General features: G+C 45.4%; 1 protein-coding gene across 1 annotated transcript in view; it reads right to left on the bottom strand.

Annotated features, from left to right (window-relative positions):
- Positions 1 to 16,597, bottom strand: part of LOC144487166 (M1-specific T cell receptor alpha chain-like) — a 212,460-nt gene extending 195,863 nt beyond the window's left edge. Inside the window, exons 1-2 of the mRNA XM_078205228.1 lie at positions 16,436 to 16,597; positions 16,179 to 16,274 (exon numbers count right to left, since the gene is read on the bottom strand). Coding sequence (XP_078061354.1) covers positions 16,179 to 16,274; positions 16,436 to 16,469 — 130 coding nt within the window. The 5' untranslated portion in view covers positions 16,470 to 16,597. The remainder of the gene's footprint in view (positions 1 to 16,178; positions 16,275 to 16,435) is intronic.
- Between the last annotated feature and the right edge of the window lie 2,868 nt (positions 16,598 to 19,465).

Here is a 19,465-nt window from a genome sequence, read left to right as displayed (position 1 = left end):
ATATTTCCACGGCCAGAAAAGTTTATTTTTAATTTCATTTTTTAATTTAAATCCGTTTCTTTCCCGGATTGGGTTAATGAGTGGCCACCACCTCCTAGGATTTCCCGGATTCTGTCTCCAGTCGGTTCAGATATTCTTTCCGCTCCAGAGGACACAGGCAGTCTGGCAGGAATAAGAATCCGGGAACTTACCGAGGAGACAGTGCAGTGCTCAGGGAACGGTGCACAGTCAGAGCTGCCAGCCTCTCGGTGACCTGTTCAATCGGGGGCACCGTGTTGCCTCTCAGCTGGAGGTGATACATCACATGGTCACTGTTTCCAAGAAGACCAGAGAAATGTCCTGTTTGATATCTGTTCACCAATCACAATTCCTGAAACAGACAGAACACTACAATATTACTGAATGAAACGTCACACTGAGTCCAAATTGGCTGCTGTGTTTTGTACAGTGACAGGGAAACACTTTGGGACATCAAACTCTATAAATAGTCAAATGTTCATTCCCTAAGCTGCCCCCATTGTTTTTGTTTAGTAATATATTTATAAATAATACATATGTATATATTAGAATTAAAAGTTTGAGATACCAGCACGATTTCAGGTTCCACATCAGACTCACTCTGATCACAATGTTTGCCTAACGCTCTGTTATGTTGAGTGAGGCTCTGGCAGTTTTTGTAGAGGTTCAGCCCAGCTCTGTGTCTCTGTGGGTCTCAGTGCGCAGTAATACACCCCGGAGTCTGCCAGCTCTGTTTCAGACACTTTCAGAGGGACTGTGCGGGTTGTATCATTGAGTTCTGCTGAAAAACGGTCCCCTTTGGATCTCCCTGTGTTCCCGGTGTATTTATTTGTCTGCAGCAGATATTCCATGGATCCACTGGGATACTGACGGTACCAGAATAGATAAGGGTTGATGTCTGTAGCTGTGTAATTACAGAGCAACCGAACATCATCTCCTTCAGTGACGGTGACTGCAGCCGCTGTCTGTGAAACAGAATCTCCTCGGGAATGTCCTGGAAGAGTCCAAAGAAATATTAAATTAAGCATTGCAATTTATCTCAGTTTTCCCAGATATTGCCCGTTATCGGCAAAAATAATCTCAGGGAGAAATCAGAGAGCAAAACAGAAACATATTTTTCACAGTTCAGTGGCTGGAATGGGAAGACGTTTGTGGCGATTAAATAAAACTTCCACCATAAACATTCTCTTCTTTCTAACGAGATCAGTTCCTCGTCTTCAGTCCCTGTAACTGGAAACTGCTCACGGTCTGTTTGAAATGTGATGTTTGCCAAAGTGGTTCACTGGTATCAGAGGAGCTGGAATCTGAGCCCAACTCATTCTCTATCAATCCCTGGGGGAAATGTGCCGAATCCCAACAGTGTTCAGTGTTGAGACCAGAGAGATCCAAATAACTTTTCGATGTTGTGATCAATCCATTCCCTGATCAACCCCCTTGCATTGAGCGAACCGCCCGACAGAATATAGTGTGTGGTAATGGTGTGTAACACAGAGTGAGCAACTTGTGAACTTACCGATTAACAGAGCTGCCGCTGTGAGGAATAAATACAGAGTAACAAGACACATGTTTGCAGAGCTCGCAGCGAATTTGACCAGAACGGGTTGAAGCTGAATTTGTGTCGGTCAAGAGTTGGGAAAAGGGTGAGTCATATCCGGCTACCTGTTGATTGGTTTACCATTGAAAACGTCATCAGATGACATCCAATCGGATTCAACCTCCTATGTTCTTCAGTTCAACCAATGACCTCACAGTTCCTTTATCTGCAATTCATCCTATTGGCGGAGGGACGAATGGAACAAAGTGAATTTGGTCATCCCACGACAGGGGATTACTTTCCCCTTCAACCGTCATTTCAGGAACCGACCATTCCCCTGAGTCCTGATGGCTCTGTTCTGACATGGAGAATGACAATATCCATCCTCACAGCAACATAACAAGCAGTTTGTTATTAATCATGTTTGGGATATCAGCTATCGTGCGGGGGAGGATGATTTTTTAGTCAAAACATCTACCTCATAAGAAGTGACAGAACAATGAATGGTCTGAGATATTTCCATATGATGTTCTCTCAATTTGTAATTTTGCAGCCTGTCAAATCTTCTATCAGAGTGGAAATATAGCTTGTCTCCCCATTGGACTGCTGATCCAATCAGTGCCAAACAGGGAAAAGCAACAAAGATCAACATCTCCAATAAAATATCAGAGTGCGAACAGCACAGGAAAACTGTGGGTGGGGCTACCATAGGCAGTGTGGTGACCGCTGGGATTTATCTGCAAGGAGCTGAACTCAATAACAATGTCAAATTGGAAATTCTGTAACTTTGCCTCTCTATATGAGAGGCAGCTGAATGTCCATTCCACACTGCGGACCAGCATTCTTGCACCAGGAGTATCGGGTTAGTAAGTGATTCAGTACAAAGCGAAATCCTCATCAGTGACGTGGATTGAAAATGGGACCCAATAGCTGAGCAACCGGATTGGAGAGGTCCTGATTTAATGTACAAGGGAACAGAAAAAGAACAACAAAGAACAATACAGCACAGGAACAGGCCCTTCGGCCCTCCAAGCCCGCGCCGCTCCCCGGTCCAGGATTGAATCCTGAATCCAGGATCCCCGCCCAATTTTCCAGCCTATCTACATACCAATATCCTATCCACCGAGCTGTCCCTCACAGCTACGATGCTTTGTTCATTACAACCTATTAACTCACCCCCACCCCCCCATTCCAGACCATGTGATCTCCAGGGAGAGGCGAAAACCCAGAGTGAAAAACCCCAGGGCCAATATGGGGAAAAAAAAAATCTGGGAAATTCCTCTCCGACCCCCTGAGGCGATCGAAACGAGTCCAGGAGATCACAATGGCCCTGATCGGAAAATGCTTCCCAACCCGAGTCATTTCCACTTCCACGAAAACCATATGAATTCCCTGCCCCCGAGACAGGTTCCCAACTATCCGCAGTCTCGCTCTGTACTGGCACCAGCAAGATGATCATAGAATGAAGCCTTGAAACGAGAAACCAGGAACAATTAGCCCGCGCCGCTCCCTGGTCCAAACTAGACCACTCTTTTGTATCCCTCCATTCCCACTCCGTTCATATAGCTGTCTAGATAAGTCTTAAACGTTCCCAGTGTGTCCGCCTCCACCACCTTGCCCGGCAACACATTCCAGGCCCCCACGACCCTCTGTGTGAAATATGTCCTTCTGATATCCGTGTTAAACCTCCCCCCCTTCACCTTGAACCTATGACCCCTCGTGAACGTCACCACCGACCCGGGGAAAAGCTTCCCACCGTTCACCCTATCTATGCCTTTCATAATTTTATACACCTCTATTAAGTCTCCCCTCATCCTCCGTCTTTCCAAGGAGAACAACCCCAGTTTCCCCAATCTCTCCTCATAACCAAGCCCCTCCATACCAGGCAACATCCTGGTAAACCTCCTCTGTACTCTCTCCAAAGCCTCCACGTCCTTCTGGTCGTGTGGCGACCAGAACTGGACGCAGTATTCCAAATGCGGCCGAACCAACGTTCTATACATCTGCAACATCAGACCCCAACTTTTATACTCTATGCCCCGTCCTATAAAGGCAAGCATGCCATATGCCTTCTTCACCACCTTCTCCACCTGTGACGTCACCTTCAAAGATCTGTGGACTTGCACACCCAGGTCCCTCTGCGTCTCTACACCCTTTATGGTTCTTCCATTTATCGTGTAGCTCCTCCCTACATTATTCCCACCAAAATGCATCACTTCGCATTTATCAGGATTGAACTCCATCTGCCATTTCCTTGCCCAAATTTCCAGCCTATCTATATCCTTCTGTAGCCTCTGACAATGTTCCTCACTATCTGCAAGTCCTGCCAGTTTTGTGTCGTCCGCAAACTTACTGATCACCCCAGTTACTCCTTCTTCCAGATCATTTATATAAATCACAAACAGCAGAGGTCCCAATACAGAGCCCTGCGGTACACCACTAGTCACAGGCCTCCAGCCGGAAAAAGACCCTTCCACTACCACCCTCTGTCTTCTATGACCAAGCCAGTTCTCCACCCATCTAGCCACCTCCCCCTTTATCCCATGGGATCCAACCTTTTTCACTAGCCGACCATGAGGGACTTTGTCAAACGCTTTACTAAAGTCCATATAGACAACATCCACGGCCCTTCCTTCGTCAACCATTTTCGTCACTTCTTCAAAAAACACCACCAGGTTAGTGAGGCATGACCTCCCTCTCACAAAACCATGTTGACTATCGTTAATGAGTATATTCCTTTCTAAATGCGCATACATCCTATCTTTAAGAATCTTCTCCAACAACTTTAATGCTTATGTTAAAGACTTGAAAGGAAATGTGCAGAATTTCCATAAATCAGCAGACATGGACAGTTTGCAACAAATAGGCAGAGAAGGGCATCGAAAACGAAAGAAAAAGTGTTGAAGTAGCTCAGATCGATATTGCAAATGTAAGCTCCGACCATTAACTAATGTAACTGCAACTGGACCACACCAGTTGCTGTTTTTGAGTGTTGTCTTTTGTTGCAATGTTAAGAATCTCTGTCACTCTCTCTGTGGAAATTGAATTACCCGCGTGTGTGCGCGCGCACCCTGCTGGGAACTAACTGGAACTGCCAGTGTGGGGTTTTTGTACGGGATTCGCTATATCTCTGCAGCAGTGTGGGCTTCATGGCACAGAAGTACCCGGCGCTGTCGGAAATCAGTGTGTTACTGATCGTTAGCTCGCTAGTCTTGTTCTTTTTATCAAATTTGGAAGAAAACCGATCATTGAGGTCGGGATTCTTTTGTACATTCTCTCCAATCAGCTTAAACATGTACACTGGAGCTTTCCCGGGCTGCTGACTGTACCAGTACACATAAGGGTTGGAATCGCTTGTTTTCAAAGCGCAGGTTAGTGTGACATCATTTTCCTCTTTAACCTTTATTCCAGGATCCAATTGTTCCACTTCGTCTTGGTGGCTCCATTCTAACAGAAACAACAGCAATATGACAATCAGAGTTAGCCTCAGATTAAACGATACAATTATCATCATCACTATTGTTTTATCAACAAGAATATCTGGGTTACAGCAGTCAGGAGGAGCTTGTAGTTTTACTGGGAAGAAAATGCTTACTGAGAAGTGAGAGAATGATGAGGATCGGAGTGAGATAGTTCACCATGATGCTTCCTGAGTCTGTAACTCTGCAATGAGTGAAATCCTGTCAGAGACAGAAAGACACTGTTCCACTGCACTGCTGATCCAACCAATGAGAGGAATGGAGCAGCGGCAGCAATCCGTCCAATCACGAGAGCAGAAAACGGAAGTCGTGGGCGGGGATGCAGTAGACAAAATATTGAGTGGAGTGTGCGGCAGCTTCAGCTGCACCCGGAACAGAAATAGCGAGACTTCCATCTCCGGAATCTGTCACCATTCTGCACCTGCTCACTATCCAAGTGACTGAGAAGAAATAGAGAGGGAGGGGCATTACGGGGCCAGGGACATGAACAAAATAGAAACATAGCGTATCAATGCAGGAGATGTGGCCACTCGGCCCATGGTATCTTTGCCTAACAGATTTCAGAGTTGACAGATTTCTTCAATTCATCTTTCAAACCTCGAATCTCTCACAGTCACGGACATTTTTCTGCTTTCAACTTATCTCTCATTTCCTTCTAAAACTTACTATTATCTCTTCTTCCGCCATCTCTTTCAACACCGCAGGGCCTAGATAAGAGTCGGTGCAGACTTGATGGGCCGAATGGCCTCCTTTTGCACTGTAGGGATCCGATGACCACCTTCCAAGTTTAACAAATCGGAGAGTAATCAATTAATCTAATCTTTCCATTGCACTCTCCCCTCCTAAAGTAGACGCTTGTGTTTTCCAAAGTTCTGCCGGCGGAAACACTTTCCCGGAGTTGAGCTGAACATCAAACCTTGGCTTTAAAGGAATAAACAATTTATGGGAAGCAGAAAAGGAAGCTTAACTGGCAGATAGATTCTACTGGGAGACCTGTATTAGCAAAATCTTCCTTATATTTGTTTCAAAACAGAGCTTTTTTCTCATAAGCCTTGGCTGTGGATCCCGGTGTTGCTTGTACCACTGGCCCACATGAAGGCAGGACCTCCCTGCTTCTGATTAGATCTTAATTCCGCAACCTCACAGCTGGATATTCACATCAGCTCCGGGAGAGATGTTTCAGATCAGCTGTTAATTCCCATCAACTCAGGGCTGAATATTCAGATCAGCTCCAGGAGAAATGTCTCTGACCCACAATCCAGACCCACTGGCGTCACTCGCAATTCACAGTGACGTCACATGGGCTACAGGGTGACGTCACACATTCTGACGCCACACATATCCGCATTCCGACGTCACAATACACGATGTTCTGACGTCTGACGTTGGGCGGCACGGTGCCACAGTGGTTAGCACAGCTGCCTCACAGCGCCCCCGGTTCGATTCCAGCCTCGGGTCACTGTCTGTCTGGAGTTTGCACATTCTCCCCGTGTCTGCGTGGGTTTCCTCCGGGTGCTCCGGTTTCCTCCCTCAGTCCAAAGATGTGCGGGTTGGGTTGACTGGCCATGTTGAATTGCCCCCTCGTGTCAGGGGGATTCGCGGGGTAAAGATGTGAGGTTACGGGGAGAGGGCCTGGGTGGGGCTGTGGTCGGTGCGGGTTCAATGGGCCGAATGGTCTCCTTCTGCACTGTAGGCATTCTATGATTCTATGAGGTTACAATGACGCGGATGCTCTGACGTCAGAATGCCGGATGTTCTGACGTCACAATACCGGATGCGCTGTCGCATGCGCACTCTCCTCCCCCGCACTATCAATGCTGAAGCTCCCTCACTGATTCACTTTGTGATCACAAGTCCCAGAGACCCGGCTCTCACCGCCACTCTGTGACTGGTTTGGGGCTCGGTTTGATATCCAATCGCATTGCTTTCCCAGGAGCTTCTCTCAGCCTGGGATCTGCTGACAGCTGTTTCTCACAAGCCGATAGGATCCAACATGTTTCTGAGCTTCACTTTGGTGATTATTTTCCTGGATTCCTTACTGTTCCCTCAGTGTAAGTGTGGTCACTATTTCTGACAGCAATATTTCACACCTCAGCAATGTTATGTTCTGTTAAATTGTACTCAGCTTTATTATATCATCTCGAATTGTGAATACAATGGTACTTTATTGTGCTACATTATAGTACGATATGTTCTTACTGCAAATGTACATATTCTTCCCAGGTGCCGCTGGCAGTGAAGAGCTATCACAGTCTCCGGAGTCAATGGTTGTTACCGAGGGAGCCACTGCATCGTTGAACTGTTCAAACACAGGAGCTGGAAAGGTCCTTCAATGGTACAGACAAAATCCAGACAGAACCGTGCAGCACCTGGTGAGCGGTACCAGCGATCAGGGCAGGATCACGGCTCAGTACAGTTTCTCAGAGAACCACAGCGTTCTGAATGTTAGTGAAGCTCGGCTGACAGACACCGCCACCTATTTCTGTGCGATGGAGGCACAGTCTAGCAAAGACCGTACAGGGCCGTACAAAAACCTGCCGCGATCATCCAGAAAGTGGAGCCTGTGCAGAGAGCTGGGTTTTTAATCACTCTCTCCCTTGGATACGCGCCACAGTCACCCGATCAGTGAGACCTGTTGCCGATTTGGGTTTACTCTTTAAAATTAAAAAAGAACGGATAAAATACATTTAAATTGGGTTATTTTCTGTGGAAATGTCATCCGAGCAGCGCATGTTCCATGGTGCTTCCAAATTGGAATAATCGTAGTATTCGTTGAGTCAATATTAAAAGGATCCTTGTCTATTTCCTGTGATAAATCCCATTCCAGTCTGTGACACATTCTAAGTTCGGCTGCAGGGACGAGTGACAGACATTGAGTTTCCCAGACTCCATCGGAGTTGAAAGCTCTGGAAGACCAGTCAGGAGTGCTAAGGGACAGTCACTCCATATCTGAAAGCTTTCTGTACCTATCTAGACAGAGCAGTATTCCGGGTAAGTTATGGGATATTTAATGAAGTGGTAGAGGGCCAGACATTGAGATAGGTCCCAAGGTCTCTCAGACCGGTTCGCTGTTCATTTGAACGAACAAAGGCAGCAATGCACCTGTTCGATAAATAAACGACCAAGTCATCCCATTTTCACAGAAAAGTGGACAGAGATCGATAAATGTTATTCATTGCATTGCTATTTGTTACCATCTGGAGTAGAGCGCCGCAAACTATAAAGGAAGAGCATTCAATAGTAAATTTCAAAAAGGCATTGCCAGACCTTGAGAACGGAAAACAACTCGTGGAATGGGGGGTGAGAAGAGCAATTGGGAAAGATCTTTCATTGAGCCACAGGGAGAGTCAATTGTTTCTGATCCATTCGCGCCCGTCCGTCACTATTTTTTCTCAGTCACTTGAGCAGTGAGCAGATGCAGGTTGTCACAGACTGCTGCAGGTTCAGCTGTCGCTGTTTCCTCTCCATCACCTGCGACTGCCGCTGAGAACTCCGCACTTCCATCAGCTTTGAGTCTGCGGTGTCCCCGGCCACAGCTTCCGGTTGCTGCAATTCACTCTAACACCATTGTGCTTTTCTAGACATTGCTGCCGCTGGTCGATTTCTGTCATTGGTTAGATCAGAAGTTCAGTGCTTCAGTCTATTCATTAGTGTAGCAAGTAAGCTTATATTAACACTGCAGTGAAGTTACTGTGGAAATCCCCTCGTCGCCACACTCCGGCGCCTGTTCGGGTACACTGAGGGAGAGTTTAGCATGGCTGATTAGCGACTGATTCAGGAAGTGGTGCGTGGTACTGTCGGATAATACAGCCTTTTTAACGAGGTGAGTCTGTGTTGAAATTATTATTGAGCAATCCAAGTATTCATAACTACAGCAGACTTTGACACATCCAATGTTTGGTTCTAGGAATTGCTGGGGCAATCACAGTTAACGGCCCTGGAAGATAATATAACAGTAATTTTTGGCTACATGATCTCTACATCTGAGAACTTTCATTACCGCTGCTCTGAAGTAGATTTGGAGGTTAACTGCATGCATTGCGCCATAAAGACATGTCTCATCATTTCGCAATCTGTTCCTCTGGTGACCTAGACAAGATGTGGAGATGCCGGCGTTGGACTGGGGTAAACACGATAAGAAGTCTTACAACACCAGGTTAAAGTCCAACAGGTTTATTTGGTAGCAAAAACCAAAGGAGTGCTGCCCCTTCGTCAGGTGAGTGGGAGTTCTGATCACAAACAGTGCACAAAGACACAAACTCAATTTACATGAATAATGATTGGAATGTGAGTCTTTACAACTAATCAAGTCTTAAAGGTACAGACAATGTGAGTGGAGGGAGCATTAAGCACAGGTTAAACAGATGTGTATTGTCTCCAGACAGGACAGCTAGTGAGATTTTGCACAGGTTTTGCCACACTCTCTGACAGAGATTTTGCATCGAGAGACAGAGGGAGAGTGTGTGCGTGTGTCCCTGTGTGTGAGAGAGTTCAAAGTAACCTTCAAATACCTGGACTCCGCAATCTCTTTATTCCTGGATCAGTGTGGCAACCCTGTCTGACAGAGAATTAAACATTCCCACTGTTTTCTGTGTTAATAAAGTTTCTAACATCACCACAGCGCGACACTGGAAATGAGCTTCCTTGGGTTAGAAAGCGCTTTCGGACATCTGAAGTCTGTAAAAGGCATCAATAAAAATCTTTCTTTCTGTTTCCGACTGAAATTTCTTTCTGGAGATTAAATTCATTGTCCTCTTGTTTCCACGGGCCAGAAAAGTTTATTTTTAATTTCAATTATTTTATTTAAATCCGTTTCTTTCCCGGATTGGGTTAATGAGTGGCCACCACTTCCTAGGATTTCCCGGATTCTGTCTCCAGTCGGTTCAGAGATTCTTTCCGCTCCAGAGGACACAGGCAGTCTGGCAGGAATAAGAATCCGGGAACTTACCGAGGAGACAGTGCCGTGCTCAGGGAACGCTGCACCGTCAGAGCTGCCAGCCTCTCGGTGACCTGTTCAATCGGGGGCACCGTGTTCCCTCTCAGCTGGAGGTGACACATCACATGGTCACTGTTTCCAAGAAGAGCAGAGAAATGTCCTGTTTGATATCTGTTCACCAATCACAATTCCTGAAACAGACAGAACACTACAATATTACTGAATGAAATGTCACACTGAGTCCAAATTGGCTGCTGTGTTTTCTACAGTGACAGGGAAACACAGCATCGATAGGGTGTGGGGGAGGAGCGTGCGCAAGAGTCAGAGCATCCCGCATTGTGACGTCAGAGTATCCGCCTCTGTGACGTCAGAATGCGGCCATGTGCGGCGTCACCATGCAGCCCTTTGACGTCAGTGGGTCTGGTCTGAGGGACAGAAACATCTCTCCCGGAGCTGATCTGAATCTCCAGCCCTGAGTTTGTGGGAATTTACAACTGATCAGAAACTGGTTTAACCTGTAAACTGATTTGATGACGGATCTGCCGGTCTGATCGGATTCTGCAGTTAATTTTCTCGGTCATGACTGGAAAAAAAAATGGGTGAATGTTGAGTCCGAGGTTAATGTGGTTCCCGCTGGGTGTGTGTTTTATGCGGCTGAGAACAGCACTGCTCACAGTGGCTGTATCTATCCAGATTCTAGCCTTTGTCTAATATCAAGTGTAATTTGCTAATCCTGCACTTGATAGAAATCAATAAGGTTACATCGAGGTTTCTTTTGAATCAATTTTTAATAAAACGCCATCTGGGCCTTTTTCTAAGATGAAGCTCAGGTCAAGCACAGGAAGGAATATAATACCTACTCCAATCAGCTAGGATGTTGTTAATCAAGCCCAAGACTGGAAGAATGGGCCCTGTGTTGTCAGCTTCGATCTGCAATGTCTCTCTTGCAGCGACCTTTGAGTGGACCAATTCGGTTTTTGATTGGATATAACTAAAACAGAAAGCAGGCACCTCGGTCTTTGGGCTCGAATCAAGCATCAAATAGAGTCCAAGATCAGGTGCGATGCTCTTTCATGTCAGCTTGGATTTTTTGCGAGGATCATGAATTAGATTCAATTTGAATTGGTTTTGGGGGCAATTAGGAGATGGATTCTGGCTTGGCCAGTCCGCTCTCTGCATTGGCTTTGCAACGTTAAGCAATTACTATTTTACAATCCGACAGACAGGAGCTCCCGAAGACAATGCAAAGTGCGGGGTTGGATTGGTTTCCATCATAAATTCCGTAAGTGAGCCCTTATTCTGATCAACTCTTCAGAGTCCAATTTCTCCAGCTGGAGATGGAGAGGTTTGGCTGCCTGACCGGTGCTGTTGCTGTTGTTTGTTTCACGATTGTCTGCAAACATGAGTAAGACTCCCTGCGAGCGCAGTTCAATATCATAAAGCTGATATTGATCAGTGAGTTCCAGAATAAAACAAAGACAATCCTTGCAATATCATAGTTGAAACTTGTAAAAAAAACTACTTCTGTTTCTGTCTCATCATTTGAGGACAATAAGTAAGTGACATAATTTCCATGACTCAGATCTGAAATACAGGTTCAAACCCGAATCAATCATATCGGAGTGTGTTTAAACTTTAGGTTGAAATCACGATAGGGAAATTACTTTAAATGTGTTTATTCCACAATTGCCTATCTGAAGTTCCCCCTCCCCACCCCGTCTCAACCGAGGCAGACCGAGGGCCGGGTAACTGCAGAATACCCTCGGCCTGAGTAACTGTGTGCCAACCTGAAAAATAACGGCACACAGTAAACTCTGACACATGTATATAGTTTTAAGAAATGAAATGTAACAAAATGTAATGTTTTTGTAAATGAGCACGGTATTGTACTGTAAAAATGATTCTTCTTTGCACTGTTTATGACCTTTGGATCTGTCATTTTGCAATGTTTTATTGGAGAGTTTATTTTTTGTGAATAAAGTATATTTTTGAAATAAAGAAAACATGTGTCGCAGTGGTGTTTTTAGCCCTGAAGCTGGAGACCTGGCTTCCAGTGAGCAGAAATAACCCAAGCTGAGATATAATCAGTGTGCTTGTGAGGAAAATCGCTATATTGTTAGGGCCAGGGGTGGGAATGAAGTCGCTGGTCTGATTATTGAAACAGAGAAACACTGGGTTGTGAATTGTGTCAGAAAACATTTGACAGACATTCAAAATGAGAATGAACATTGATGGCAACCTGTTCTCAGTGATTGTTTTAAATAGCACAATGATAACCTTGCGAAATGTATATGCCAATATAAGCTGTCCCTTAGGCAGCAAAATACTCTGATCAAATAGACCCTTTGATCAAAGAGACCTTGAAAAGGAGAGTGAAGATGGGGAAACTGCTGCACAATAATTCACACAGGCAAGAAAATGTCATCAAAGGTTGAAGCGTGAGTTAAGGAACTGTAAATGTATTTTTAGTATAGTTGCAAGTTAAAAATTCAACTGTGGCTCAGCCGTTCGTGTTGAGTGTTGTGTTTTGTTTTGATATTTTGTTTATGACCCTGTGACTATCACTGTCGAGACAAAATAATTAATTCTGTTTATCAGTGTGGGAGCGCCCTCTGCTGATCACTAACCGGAACTCCCAGTCTGGGGTTTTTGTGCGGTGTTCGCTAAGATCATCTGTACCAGTGTGGGCTTCATGGCACAGAAATACACGGCGCTGTCGGACAGAACAGCTCTGGCGATATTTAAAGGAACAGTATTGTTTCCTTTGTGCAAAGCAGCCGAGAATCTATCTGAGAAATCCGGAGACTTATCGGTATTGCCCGAGCTATATATCATCATCAAATATCTCGGAGCTTGCCCGGGATACTGGATGTACCAGAACATAGTTTCAGAAGCAGCTGTCGAGCTTTTACAGTCCAGTGTTACGTTCTGTCCTTCCAGAACCGATAATTCAGATCGATCTTGAAACACTGAATCTTCAGCATTTGCCCCTGTCAGAAAACACAGAACACACTCAATATCTGGGAGGGAAGAGAGCCCATGGGACAGACACTGATCGTTTAAACATTGACTCAAAAAAAGAAAATGCTCGAAATTTTCAGTAGATCTGACAACATCTGTGAGAGGCGAACAGAGATAATGTTTCAAGTCAGGATGGCACTTTGTCAGAGTTTATTGACTCACCGGGCAGCAAGACCATTATTATCAGCAACCAAAGTAAGGAGCACATGGTGTCTGGTTTCGGGTTCGGCAGAAATGAAGCAGTATTTGAAATGTGTTGACATTTCTGTTCTGATATTCAAGCGGAAATTCATATCAGCGGAAACGTAATTTACTCAGAAATTATGGGGCGTTTCCCAGCGACAGGATTGGCCGCTTTCTCAGGATTGATGATCGTCGGGCATCAATCAGCGTTAGCTCGACTAATAAGTTCTGAGTTTCTCTTTCTCCCTGTCTTTCTCAGATTCCCCTGCTCTCTCTTCGTTTGGAGCCTGTCTATCTCGCTCTGTCATTCCGCCTCTGTTTGTCTCGCCCCCATTGCTCTGCTTCTGACCGTCTCTGTCTTCGCACTGGCTCTCCGTTCTTATCTTTCTCCCCTTCTCCCTAAAATTCAGAGTTCAGACAATCCGATTTCCCTCACTCTCCTATTTCAATGAATCCACTAAGTTACTCATTCTTTTGGTGCAACAAATGTAGAAAACGTTAATAACCAGAAGTTGCGAGGTAAATTATGATGGAAATATTTAAATGTAAATAACTAAAGAATATAGGAAATGAATGTGAATCCAGGGTCATATTTACATCTTGTGTTGTTATTTTAGGAAAGGCATCTTATCGGAATCTTGAGGGCTTCATATTGTTTAGAATGAGTTTTATAACCACTATTAATTGAATAAAGCGAATCGCCAGCAATTAAAATAACGATGTTATTATCTCTCATGTATACGTTCAACTGTGTTCAATTGCATTGGAATAGTAAAAGGATGAACAAGAATAATGCAACATAATCACCAGTAGTAACGACCTTCTGTAATTTGAGAATTCGATGATTTTGCAGGAAATGACCAGTTACCTCAGATTGCCGCCAGATGGCGGTGCCTCACCATGTTTGTGTGTTTACTGCAGCGGGTCCGGGAAGCATAACTCGGCGGTTATGTTGTTGATCTGGTTTCCTAGGGCGTCCAGAAGCTCTCGGAAATAATCCTGTCGGTATCATGTACTATGTTATATTATGTTGTGTTAAGGAATGAAGATGAACGAATGGAAAGACAGTGGGTGAACTCGAGGCCGAGACCGTGATAGAAGTCAAGGCACAGATTAGGAGGAACAGATGGAGTTACAGGGATATAAACACGAGGATCTTCATTATCTTCATTCCTTAGCTTGAAGCTTTCTGTGTTGCTGCATTTATTCCCCTCACGGGATCAACATCTAAATCCACTGTTGTACAAATCGCGTATTGTTTTATTTACAATCGCAACTCTCTGAAATCTACCGCGGAGGACGAAGAGTTCAGCGTCACCAGGTCACGCACAATGAGATTAGTGTTCTTGAGAAACCGTCACAAAAAATAAATAACATTCAATATGAGCGTGTTAGGCCGATCAAATAAAACCGCAGACAGCTGAGGACTTTGGATCTGCATTCGATGGAGTTTAGAGAGATGAGGGGGGAATGTCATTGAAAAATACAGCAGACTGAAAATCCTGGACAGAGTGGATGTGGAGAAGATATTTCCATTAGTAGGAGAATCTAGCACACGGCACACAACCCCAGAATAGAGGGACTGCACTAGAGAACCGATTTGACTTTAATTTCTCTTTCCCAGGTGACTGTTTGTGTGCCAGGCAACCATCTTATGTCTATCCATCTGTATATGGGTACACATGAGATGGGACTTAACAGATATTCAACCACCACCCCATCAACATCCTGGGAGTTGACAGAAAACTGAACTGGACCCAGGAATATAAATACAGTGGCTTCCAGAGCTGATCAAAGGTTAGGAATCCCGCGGCGAGGAACTCACCTCCTGACTCCCCAAAGCCTGTCCACCATCTACAAGGTACAATTCAGGGGTGAGATGGAATACCCTCTACTTGCTTGGATGAGTGTAGCTGCAACCACACTCAAGAGGCTCGACACGATACAGGACAAATCAGCCCGCTTGATTGCTACCCATTGCATGAACATTCATTCCTGCCACCACAGACGAACAGTGACAGCCGCGTGCACCATCTGCAGGATACACTGCAGCAACTCACCAAGGTTTTTTTTTTAGGCAGCACAATCCAAACACACGAGCACTGCCATCTCGGAGAAGAAGGGCAGCGGGCACATGGGAACACCACAACCTCGAGGTTCCCTTCCAAGTTATTCTACATCCCTACATGGAAATATATCGATGTTCCTTCACGGTCACTGGGTCAAATCACTAGAACTCCCTCACTAACAGCACAGTGTGTGTACCTGCACCTCAGGTACCACAAGAAGGCAGTTCACCACCACACAATACACCAATGTCAGCTGTGGGAATAGACTATCTTCGTGCTGCGAGGTGAGTCTCTGTGTCCCGGATTTATAACAATAGTCGTGTTGCTAAGTGAGTCTGTGTGGAGGTTATTCTACATCTCATTTGTTATGAACTTCAGCAGACTTTGATCCATTCTGCATTGAGTTATAGGAACGAATGCCGAGGAGTCGGTGTCCGTGGGCTCAGCTGAGTTAACAATTCTGGATGAACAGCCGGTAATTTTCTGCTCTACTGCCTCCACTTCTGAGCGCATCCTTCAGCTGATAGCTGGATACTCCTGGTATCTGCTTACTATATAAATCGCGGCATGGGGTTTAGTCTCGAGATTTACCAAAGTGCTTCTATGATGATTTGAACAAGGTCAAATTGTCTGGTAAATAGAATCGCCGCCTTCGTGAACTCGTGATCAAAGCATCTTCATGGAGTTGTAAATACTCGCTGAGGTTTTTGTACAGGGTTTTCGCTGTAACCCAACACTGTGCCTCACTGCACAGTAATAGACCGCCCCGTCCTCCAAACTGAGGGCGCTTATATTGAGGGAGCCGCTCTGTGTCGACTTGTCAGCAGCCGCCAGATATCGTCCTAAAACTTTATTTTCCTTCACTACTAATGTTGTGGTAATAATCCCTCTCAGTGGCTGTGCCGGTTTCTGCTGATACCATTGCATGTAGCTCATACCCTTGTCTGTATAGTTACAATCCAACTGCACCGAATCCCCTTCTGATGCTGTTATTGTCACCGGTGACTGAGTTACTGGATCTGCGCACAGTCCACCTGTAAAGGTAGAGGAATTGAATATCAAGAGTTCATGTAAATTTATAGTTTGTGGAACCTCCCATCTACACCTCACATGGATATTTTTGATGGTTAATTAAATTGGCATCTTTGTGTATAAATATGTTTCCGTGGTTTGATGAACGTTGTCCGGTACTTACTGTGCAAGAGCGCCAGCAGAATGATCAGAAACATGTCCGAGTGGATTTATTCCAGTGAATGAGAATGGAGGAGTCAGAGAGTGAGGAAGGGAGCGGGAACCCAGGCTCTGCTCCGCTGATTGCAGTGTGTGAGTGAGTGTGAGTCAGTTTGTCTGTGTGGGTGTGAGTGTGGGGAGGGGAAGTGGAGTCTATTGTGACCTCAGCAGCCTACCATCCATACAGGCTCCAGTGATAATGTCACGTGAGATTGTAGCACCGCCCCCCCCTCCCCCCGGCACCCCTCCCCACTCCAAAACCGGGCTCGAGATTGGCGCCCTCTGCTGACAAATGTTGTTTAATGCACGTTCGCATTTGGCTGTTGAGTCGATTCAGGGTTCACTCCAACACACACCAAGGCGCAAATACTGCCCAGGAATCCGAATGGGTGCTCTGTAGAAAGTCCTTGTTACGTTTCCTACTTACATCGTAAAATGATGCGGGCATCATTGCTGGAATTCTCTGTTCAAATCCCGGGTACACCGAAGTCCAGAGCATACCAAGACTTTGGGAAAAGTGCGCGGTGCTGGGGAAGATATTTCCATGTAAGAGAGACGAGGATCCAAGGGCCAATATGGCTATTTTTAACATAGTTTCTGGGATCCTCCAGTCTCCCCTCAGCAGCTTTCTGGGCAGTGAGAGGTGACACACCGTTCACTAGCAGAGGGAGTTTTTGGTCCTGTCGCTGTCAATGGGATTTCCCATTGAAGTCACCTCACGCTAGCAGGAAACCAGAGGCAGGGGAACGAGAGCAGAGAATTCCCCACGAGTGAACAGCCGGAGAATCCCGGACAGTCGCTCCTTTCCCAGTTATCACTGCACTCAATCCAGTCGCTGTTTATACGCTCAGTTGTCTCAGTGAATACTACATTACACCATGCTGCTGTGGACACTACAATCAACCCTTTTTGAGTTCTCACTGTATTAATACCATGTATGGATTGATATTTCATTGGACAATGTGCTGGGTTAGATGAATATTTATTGATTCTTGTGATGTGGGTGTCACTGGCTAGGTCAGCATTTATTGCCCATTCCTAGTTGCCCTGGAGAAGGTGGTGATGAGCTGCCGTCTTGAACCCGCTGCTGTCTATGTGGTGTAGGTACACCAACAGTGCTGTTAGGGAGGGGACCTGCTTAAATTATCACTGCATTTAACCATGTCACTCTTTATAAAGAATAAACTAGACCATGTCTGGGGAATGAATGTGGAGCATGTCTCCATTTCTCTTTACCTCAGCACTGTATCTGTGTATATAACACTTTATACAGTTTCAATGTTATTTATTAGTGTCACAAGTAGGCTTACATTAACAGTGCAATGAAGTTGCTGTGAAAATCCCCTAGTTGCCACACTCCGGCGCTGTTCGGCTTCACTGAGGGAGAATTTAGCACGGCCAATCCACCGAACAGCATGTCTTTCAGACTGTGGGAGGAAACCGGAGCACTCGGAGGAAACCCAGACACGGGGAGAACATGCAGACTCCACACATACAGTGACGCAAGTCGGGAATCGAACCCGGGTCCCTGGCGCTGAGAGGCTGCAGTGCTAACCACTGCACCACCCCTATAAACTAGATACAGTTTCTCTTCTTAATGCATGGGGCCATCCCTCTGTATATACTACAATTGGTCTTTCCTTAGTTATTGCTTCACTCAACTATGTCACTGTTTCCAATGCACTCAGTGAAGTCACAGTTATTAACGCACGCAGCCATGCCTCGATCTACACCACACCCGACAATTTCTAAGCTGTTGCTGCACTTCCCCAGGAATAGATTTGATCTGTTTCTCTTACATTCAGCATCATCGGAGATACTGCTGTGTTCGGCCTTGTTTCATTCATTACTCAACTCACCTGTGTCTCAGTTTTATTTTACACAAGTTCCTGTCTTTCTTATTCCTACATTCTACCCTGTTTCAGTTGTTACTGCACTGAAAAATCTCTCTGTTAGGTAGACAGAGAAAGAGAGTCAGCTGGATGGATAGACGAATATTCCTTTCAAGTTATATATTTGTGTGGGTCAGCTGGTGCCACCACTCTTGTTTGGAACAGTTTTTGTTTGGTCTTGTTACCAGCTATTGGGTGTTGTGTGAAATGTCCAATTGCTCCAGTATTGTGTGTGTAATATTGGTGTTGAAAGATTGGGTGAATTTCGCTCGAGTCTCTTGGAGATGAGCAGAAATTGAGGAAGGGAAATAAAGTTGAACATCGGTAAAGGGAAAGTGACCACAGTCCCAGATGACGATCTGCTGCTCTCCCCTTTGAGGGGGAGAACTCACTGGCGGTGATTTACCACACCTCAGGCCAGGGGAAAGGTTGAAAGGGTTGGGCTTTCATGACGTGTTGGAGACTTTGTGCATCTCAGACCAGCTGTCCAGCCAACTGAGTGAACCAACTTCCATATTGCCACATTTCAATGCATGTTGCACAACCTGGTCACAAACTATTGCATTGGAGATTACTCACTGATATTGGGATTGATCTGTGACAATTCTCACAGTCGCGTACGTGTGTGTGTTTGTGTGTGTGTGTGTGTGTGTGTACGTATGTTTCTGTCTGTGTGCATGTTAGTGGATATGTTTTTACAGATTCCCAGAGAGAGAGAGCGAGAGATGCAGAGACCAACAGATGACAGAGTCAAGGGGAGTGAGAGAAAGAGAGCCAGATTGAGAGAGGCACTGAGAGACAATGTCTGTCCAAATCCTCTTGAAGCCACTTTGCATTTTCCTCACAACTCACATTCCCACCTAGCTTTGTGTCATCCGCAAACTTGGAAATATTACATTAGGTCCCCACATCCAAATCATTGATAAACATTGTGAACATCTGGGAACAAAGTCCAGATCCTTGTGGCACAGCCGGCCGACACAAGACGGAGAAATCATCTGGCCGGGAACACAACAGCGACATTTTTCAGGGAAGCTCGGAGCCAGCTGTGTCTCAGTGGATCATAATCTGACCTCAGAATCATTCCATTGTGGCTTCAGTTA

Source organism: Mustelus asterias, unplaced genomic scaffold (assembly GCF_964213995.1).
Source record: "Mustelus asterias unplaced genomic scaffold, sMusAst1.hap1.1 HAP1_SCAFFOLD_629, whole genome shotgun sequence".
In the NCBI taxonomy this organism is placed as follows: Eukaryota; Metazoa; Chordata; class Chondrichthyes; order Carcharhiniformes; family Triakidae; genus Mustelus; species Mustelus asterias.
Note: the sequence above shows the minus strand (reverse complement) of the source record. Positions and strands in the feature narration are given on the sequence as shown.